Source organism: Schistosoma mansoni, assembly GCF_000237925.1.
Source record: "Schistosoma mansoni, WGS project CABG00000000 data, chromosome 3 unplaced supercontig 0233, strain Puerto Rico, whole genome shotgun sequence".
NCBI lineage: Eukaryota > Metazoa > Platyhelminthes > Trematoda > Strigeidida > Schistosomatidae > Schistosoma > Schistosoma mansoni.
In genome coordinates, this window is record NW_017386015.1 from 104,068 (window position 1) to 113,144 (window position 9,077).

Genomic DNA, 9,077 nt, shown 5'->3' on the forward strand with positions numbered 1-9,077 from the left:
CATTATCAACAGTTAAGAAAAGTCCTATTCCCGGATAAGTTCACAAGATGAACCAACAAGACGCTCGTTGGTGATAGGAGTGTCATATACTTACAAGACATTGGTAACTAATGACCAATAAAAAGCACATGACTCACGTTCTTTCAACCTCATAAAGCACTGTTGTGATAAAGCTTATATCGCATCACTTCGTAATAAAATATAACCGACCTATAGTTTGATCAAAGGATACATATACAAACATCATGTGTAGTAAGAGAACTAAGTGAAGATATGGTCTTTAGTGACCATGACTGGTCGAACTGGAGTTGAATGCCTGCACGATAGCATACAAACTACTAAAAGGTAGTTTATTAACAGCACACTTCGTGAGTATATATAATTGTATTTGTGTCTACCAATACTTTGCATATTAGCACTTATTCATGACCAAAAGCAATAGTTTTAGATAATGAGTGGAAGTAAGCGAACCTAGTAGCATACACACAGCGACTCCGCCTTTTATAAGACAGTAGTAACTAATGTGTAACAAATACTAAGGATTGTTTTACAGAGAACTAAATGTTGTGAAAAACAACCTGGTACATAATACATCACACATCGTCACTCATTCGTGATTGGTTCAACACTGAGTTATACGTCTTAGATACGAGAACTGTTAAATATCAAATGAACAAAACCGACTAGATACACACCTAGTAGTTTGATATATTCTCGTAGCTGATCGGGGAAACAAATGTGTTGTTTGATTTTCATATGCATGTATACATTATTATTCACTACATTGTTTAGTGGAATATCATGTACTTTCGCTGGGCATCAAAGACAATAAGCTAAAGTTTACCGATTGGAAGGCGTCTTTACAATGAACGGTAATCATGTGTTCAGGAGATTTAAAATGAATAAGACGACTAGCGGATATTACAGAACAGCAAAAGCATCCACTACAAGCTTTATTGTAAAATTAATTACATCTTGTTTTCAGAATATGGAGCAGTTGGTAAAACTTCTTCTTTAGCGGCCAAAATTGTGACGGTGTCAGGCAAAGGTTTCCGTGGACCTTTTTTGCCGGAACTATCGTGATCCAACATAATTTTGACTTTGATTCCTAGTATACCTGAAGAAAAACATAGGTCAATAAGATCTCTGCTCGTTTACCTAACAGCTAAAACTAGTGATAAGACTTACCTTGTGGAAGTTGAACATGACGTACAGCCTTGTCAATGTAGTTGTTAACTGGATCTCCAGAATGAATCATGAGTCCATCGCAAAACTTCATAGCTTTCGCTCTCTGACCTTTAATTTTACCAGAAACGATAACTTCAGCACCTCTTGCTCCAGATTCCATGATGAATCGGAGTATACCATAGCATGCTCTACAAGAGTCTGTGTAAAGATCTACACTTACTTCCGTACAGGCAACCCATATGTCAGTTTGTACCTAAGTGATTCTGCTTGCGCGATAGCGCTCAATCCACGGAAAGTCATCTTTTCAGCAAACAGTCCCAAGGTACCGTCAGCAAATCCGAAGCGTTTTTGCAAGACCGAGGTGAGCTCTCGGATACGGCGTGAACCCTCACCAAGAACGCTCTGGGTCTTTGTAGCTAATATGATGACTTCCGTGTATTTACGGCTTTCACGAACTTGGAAACCACTGTAACCATCGTCAGCTAATTCACGTTTAAGGAACTCATCTAACTCAGCCTTAAACACTCCAGCTTTTATAAACTTAATCGGTAAACAAAACTCGAAAGAATTAACAAACCTTCCGTTTGAGAGATATTTTCCCCGTATTCGCCATTCTACAAGCACGATTTCCCGCTGATTCGCGCCGTCACGTCGAAGCTAAATGCAGCGCGCATAATCAACATGAGGACGAACAAACACATAAAAATACAATGTTTTTTGCAGTACTGCTTTTGATGCAATAACACAGATATAACGTAGATTTGTTACTGCAATTTGTTTCCTACTTACAGCACATTTATGTCAATGAATGTGATTTAACCCATGTTGACACAATGTTTAAACGATGAAGCATTGGTTTTCCAACCTTGCAAATATTGAGGTCATCAGACCTCTTTTTCTCAGTTGAATCAGATAGTTATTATTGTTAACTGTGTGTTTTCACTGTGTTACGTTCTTGGTCTAACTGGAGTAGGCCGTCAACCATTCGACAGAAATCATCAACGTCAATGATCTACAAGTGCTATCGGATTTTTCCTATAGTTTTCTGGGGATAGTGTAAGTCACTAACGTAAGTCTACGGTTTAATGTTTGCTGATGGAAGCCAGATCTATTAGAACTTTATGGGCGATGAAGTGAACTCTCACCCAAAATGATATGAATATGTATGTCTTAATTTACGTAGATCTACAGACTTTATAAAAATGAAATTTTGTGCATATCACTAGGCATTGTTAAAACGTCTATTCAAGTTTTACAGAAAAATTACACAGGAAATTGGTGGATTATCATATTTAGCGGTTTGAAAAGCTAGGTAACTTCGTATCTCAGAAATGACTTTTGTCCTAGTATAAACTCTAAGAAGACATATTAGCAATGTTTAGAAACCAAGATCGAATAAAATCTTGGAGGTATTCACCTTTACTACCAAGTAGTGAACTCCTAAAACTAACTAACGTAATAAATGGTCTCTATACCTTTAAATGACTGAATAAAGCAAAGAATATACACGATAGCGAAATTATAAGATGATGACTAATTAAGGGGTTCGACTTGTTGTCTTCAAATTAAAATGTTGGCTCACAAAGTAATACTGAGAAACTCTTCAAGAAACCTAGCATTTGTCAAGGTATTTTCTGTGAGATACTTGTTGTATGAAAATAGTGAGAATACCTTCACGTAAATACTTGAGTGGTGGTTCATCAAACTACCCCAGCACTAATCTTAGCAATCAGTCAGATCCGTGTGCTACTTGTGCCATGCGAGGAATACTCGTAATTTTCCTCTAAATGTAAGGCTGACAATCTTGATGCATTCATCAATGTAAATTTTATTTATTTTTGGTCTGTATGAAGGCAGAATAATTCACTTTTCATTTACTTTTATCTTTCAGTAGTCTTCCCACCTTCACGTAGTTTTGCACTATCTTCCCTGACCTTTTTATCTGTCGTTGTATTTCGGTGGTTAGTATGTTGAGTGAGCATATCATCGATTGCTACTGTATGATTTATTTATTTGAATATCCATAATGTACATAAATCACGTCTTCTGTTTGGTAGAAATATGTGTAGCTGTTAAAAATTTGGTTGCTTGGATGGTGAGTGAATTAGACTGAAACGCTCACTATGAGCGTCCCTTGATTATCACGAACATTTTTCCCTCTTTGGTTGGCAAATATTTTTCAGCCCACTAACAATTTGCTTACCTGATGTGTGCCAGATATGTGAGTATTAAAGGTTTCGTCAAATAAATCTTCGGGCTGCATAACCACGTACTACCTTATTCTATATGCAGCAACCTACATTGTCGGAAAATTCACTAGGTATGGGTAGGGCATGCGCTGTGAAAATCACCAAACTGGATAAAAAGGTAGACCCTAACTTAAAGTCCTCTAGGCAAAAGGAAAAGAAGTAGACAAAATAACACAATGAGCTGAAGATTGAGGATGGACATCGAAGGAAAGCATCGCAGCTGAAAATAACTGAAAAGTAGAGTTCAAGAAAGAATTAGATGGAGAATCCTAGTGAAATGCCTATGTTCCTCCATGAAAGGTAACGGGCGTAAGTAGGTGAAGTAAAGCCATTCTGTATAATTCGTAGTTATGATCCATAGAACCAGAACAGTACTCAACCCAAAGTTTATGTCTTAAATTTTCTTGTGACCGCGTATCTAATTTTTCACCGTAGGATACAGAGAATACAAGTTTATTAAGTTTGAACATAGCGTTCTCTTAAAGAAATAGGAAGCAAATGATTTAAAACAACACATATAATACACCTGTTGTAAGTAAAATTTGGGTCGTGCAGAAGTGGTACTGGATAAATAAATAAAACAACCCCTCGCTTTTTGCCAAGACAACTCGGCGCTACCGGAAAATGGCTGGTTCTAACACTACTAAATACACGTACGGACTCAGCCCAATAGTCACAACTCACTTGCACCCTTCTTTTGATGAGACGAAGATCTTTTGGAACTAGTATGGAGACAAGGAGCAAAGTGTGAGATATAGCTGAGGAACAAATCATACAAGGACAGATGTAGATAATTGTGATCGTTATTCCTGAGGAGGAATTGGTAATGACGTGCAACATACTCAGTATTTTCATCGTTCAACCACCTAGCCACTTGTCTGTTAATATGGTAACTGCTCGTTCCAGAACATGTAGTGCCCTGTAACAAATGTATTCACTTAAATTTCAGGAAGGCAAATGACCACTTCAATCGGTTTGTAGGACACCGAATATGACGTAGAACCACGAAGCAATAACAGGAAGCAGTCACAAAATAGTTATATAGTTTGCAACAGGAGTGGAGGTATCATGGTGATCTGAAGTATTAGAGTTAGTGTGTTGACTAAGGATTCCCGTAACAGTGCATTTTAACTCAGGTAGAACTGGATGAGCACGAATTATATTTATATTATATATGGACCTCGTAATAAGCATGCAATCAAGCATATAGGAATCAGTAGTTCATACAAATGCCACAGGTATGTCACATGATGTCATGTTAACATAGCATGACTAGTAGAAAAATTATTCCCCTTTAATTGAAAATCTAAATATGTCACTTTTTTCTAAATTCTACATATATTGTGCACTAGTTCGTTTTATTTAAGTTGCCGACGTCAAATGGAAGTTTATGGTCCATATCGGAGGAATGATATAAGTTTTTGTATCATTGTTTAGTGATTTCGTTAGATATTGTTTATATGGTGTGTCCCATCTAATTTATGATGGTAATGGTTACATGGCAGATAAAATAGGGATTGGTCTTCCTGCCAGTAAAGATTCCAGTAAGAGACCCTCGAGATTTTGCATTATGATTATGTACAGTAGTCTGTCATATTAATTGCGTGTTAATGACTGTTTTATACTGAAATACGCAAACCTGAAAATAGTATCGAGTTTATTCATCGTAGTCAGTATAAGCTAATTTAAGCTCACAATGTATTCACATGTTTAAACAAGATACTTGCGAGACGAAACCAATGTTATCAGGCGATATAACAATCAAGTATAAAGTAAATGTGTGCAGTGATGTAAGGTAACGCAGAAAATACCAAGTGCTGAAACTGTCTCGGTTGCAAACGACATAACCAAGTTACTGAAACAAGGAAATACGAGACTTCAGGAAATTAGATCTTTAAAAAGCTTGAAAATTTGAGGGGAGTAGTACTCCCGTAATACGTCATAGGTGTGCTAGAACAAAGGTCTCGATACAATATATGCTGTATACATAAGTGTATTTGAACATACGGATATGTGCCGCAAACGTAGTCGTTTCGCTTTACAACCACACCCCAAACCGTAACTACGTACTGTATGTTCGAAAAACACACAGGTAAACTTTTCAGTATTGTATATGTGTATATGATATGTGTCCAAAATATCTACATGCTCTAAATGCACAACATGTTCTGATACCGCCTTGCACAGAGATTTACGATGAATGACCATCATTGAATGAAAATACCCATTTCGACCTCCTACTTTACATCCACTAGAGGATATTGTACGACAATAAAACGTTCTACTGACCACTGCCAAACAAAAATCAGCTGTGACTAAAAAGAATCGAACGATCGGCCCCAGCTGTGTCAAAATTCGATTCGCGTAAATATCAAGCAAACGTTTAACGATAGATATTTATTAAAATACCTTTTCCGATATGTGTATCTACATAAAGGAAAGGTTTATATAACTGGATAAGAACATTTCCTGATTTACTGGGACTAGATATTATTATTTTCGAACAACATTACTCAGTTTGACAGTTACATTTTGACTACACAAAGATTAAGAGCTAGTTTTTCTTTATCGTTATTAGCCCGATATGGAAATAGGCCAACTCTTGATCATTTGGCTTCCTGAAACACGAGAAGCCAAAAATTAATTCAGTTAGTAATGATTACCTCAACTTGCTGTCGTGAATATTCGGTCAGGCTTAATTAGATCAAATGAAGCTCAAAACTAGATAGTATGACGTTACATTTTAAAAAGACGTTTCAAGTGATGAATTTATTATTTGACATTCAGAAAATCTGCAGAATAATCAGCTCACCATATTCTTCGATAGTGGAAAAGATGAAGAACTTCATCCAGCTCACATAAAATAGAATAAGCAATGCAAATTTAGCAAAGAGAGGCAACATCAGGTCTTCTTCAACACTAGCAATTCCAACGAAACCGCATACTTAACAAGACAGGACGCAGAGGCCGATATGTCACCCAGCGCGAAACATGACCCAACCTCCCAGGTCGTCAACAACCCTCCGGAATCCCATACTGTGCCTGACGCGACTGCGGTCACTTCTCCAAACAACGTCGGCGATTGGGTACAGGTCATAAGGAAAAACCGACAAAACGACGTAAAAGGGAATTTCGCCCCCACCAAAGTAGTCGAGAAATCGAAGACTGATCACAGATACAGATCAGTCATTTTTCATAGAATCAAGGAGAGTGAAAGCTCAGAACCGAAAGTTCGTTTTGGGCATGAAATTGTGTTGATGAAACAGCTACTCAATCACATTTTGCCCCAAAACATCTCCGGAGTCACCTTACCAAAGGTGTATGGACAAGGTACCCTGGCGAATTTGAAGCCTAATCAGTCCAGACTGCTTAAAGTAGCTTTCAAATCCCCAAATGAACGCGACCTAATTTTACAAAGTGGACATAAGTTAAAGGGTTCAGGAGTTTTTCTCCGTAAGGACATACCGTGTAAAAAGGCGAGAAGCCGAGAAAGAACTACAGCTCAGATTAGATGCTGGCGAAAAAACCTAAAAATTGTAAATTTTCGGGTTGTGAGGCTTCGACAGAGGATTATGCCGAAGCCAGTCTGGGTGAAGCACGAGGCCACTTAAATAGGCTTCGTATCTGTTACACCAATGCCTGGGGCTTGCTCAGTAAGCGATCGAAACTAGGTGTACGGGTTGGCTATACTAAGCCAGGCATAATCGCAGTCACATAAACTTGGCTGACGCAGTCTATAGATAGTAGGGAACTTGATTTCGAGGGTTTTACATTAGTAAGTGCCGATAGAATACGAAAGCGTAAAGGATAGTGAGTAGCTCTATTCGTTTAGAATGCGATTCCATTCGCCGTTATCGACAATGTATCCCATGAGAGTGGGACGTGTGAATTAGTTAGTCGCCGCTTGAAATGCAAGGGACAAGAGCTGCTGCTTAGTTCGATCTATCGCAGTCCAAGCTGTGAGGTAAATGAGGTCCTGCTAAGCAGTCTCAACACTTGGTCACGAAGTGGTCGATGTCTAATCCTAGGGGACTTTAATGCACCCATGGTAGGCTGAGGAAATCTGCGAACTGAATAGTCAGATAATTCCTTCGGGCAGAAACTAGTTGATGCGGTTATCACATGTGCCCTAGTGCAACATGTGAACGAAGCAACTAGGTGCGACCCGGGCTCTAAATAATCCTTACTAGATTTCATATTGACTCACTATGAGGATGACGTTTTGAACCTGAATTACATGCCAACCCTAGGCAAAAGTGATCATGAAGTTTTAACCTCTGACTTCTATATAACTGTCGATCACGAGCACGCGTCAGCTCACTCTAGACCTAACGTCTGGAAAGCAAACATACAAGACATCATGCACTTTTCGTGCCTATAGGTAACCCTCGTGCTATTGATAGAAGAAACCAGAGAAGTAGTGAATAGGTCTTTATTTCGATCTTCGCGCAGTCACAGTGGAGCGTGGGATTATCTGTTCAGACAAACAAAGGCTCTCAACATTCCATATAAGATAGTAGGGAATATAACGCTTACAAAAGGTAAGGAAGTGAATGAATACTTGAACAATACTGTTTTAGCATATGCTTGGTTGTTTGGGGTCAACTCTTAACCAACCAACCTGAGCTGTTACATTAGCTTCCCCCTAGAATCGACTTCCGTAGGAACGTCGGTTCGATTAACCTATCTATCGATAACACCTTCGTTCTATTTCTCATCCCAAGGCGAAATTATCAACTCGCTCACTATTTGACTTACAATCAGTTACGACTAACGCTTTCAATGATAGTCCATGGATGTCTCTTCATTTACCAGCTTGTCATCTTTGTAGCATGTGATCTTTTCTACAACTATCGCTGACGGTTTGCTGCGTGCTTTCAAGAGAAAGTGTGAGAATGTGGAATAAGAATATCTGAGGAAGTGCCGCGAGCGGGCTACCCAACACCATGTTGGTGAGGTACGATTTTTCCATGCTCAGACCGGCTATCAGGTGTTTACTCACCTGCCTCTTGAGTCGCCCTCAAGTAAAAAGTAAAGAAGAGTCTACTTCAAAGGTAATGGTGAAAATCAAGCAAACCTGAAGAACTGCTCCACTGCCTGCATAAAATAATAAGATACAAAATGGAAATACATAAATGCAATTGATAATTGTTCCGTTCATGTAAGTGCTTGGCCTCCAGAACGGATTGGTATTCTGGAAGGAAATAAACATAGTGTAGATATCTTGTGTACGAAGAACCATGAAAACAGCAACAAAAAAAAAACTCTTTTGTAATGCGTATATGTAAAAGGGTGAACTTGCTAGAAGTTGGACTCTTTAACAAAATCGATCAAGTGCATGACCTTGAGCCGGTGATGACCGCTTTTTACAACTAGGTGCGTAACCAAGGGTGCATCAGAGTAATCCACAAAACGGAAACGAATATACGGTTAAGAAGCAAAAAATTGTGTTGAGTATGCGGATCAAGTACAGTTGTGTCAAATACTCTTTTTACGTTATTATTAAACCGAGAAAAAAAGTATATATATAAGCTATTGACATAACATGTCTTTTTTATAACGCTAGTGTTAAGTTCCAGGGTTTTGTATGGGCCACTAATAATAATTGGTTTAACGTTAACATAGCCACGATAGTCATAT

The 9,077-nt window shown here is 38.4% G+C and overlaps 1 protein-coding gene across 1 annotated transcript; it reads right to left on the reverse strand.

Moving 5' to 3' along the window:
* Positions 1 to 937: 937 nt before the first annotated feature.
* Smp_027610 (40S ribosomal protein S3, putative) lies at positions 938 to 1,801 on the reverse strand (the record flags this gene model as incomplete). The annotated part of the gene is made up of 4 exons (XM_018792830.1): positions 938 to 1,117; positions 1,189 to 1,376; positions 1,409 to 1,728; positions 1,766 to 1,801. 4 exons carry the CDS (start codon positions 1,799 to 1,801, stop codon positions 969 to 971), a joined length of 693 nt encoding a protein of 230 aa, XP_018644173.1. The 3' UTR covers positions 938 to 968.
* Between the last annotated feature and the right edge of the window lie 7,276 nt (positions 1,802 to 9,077).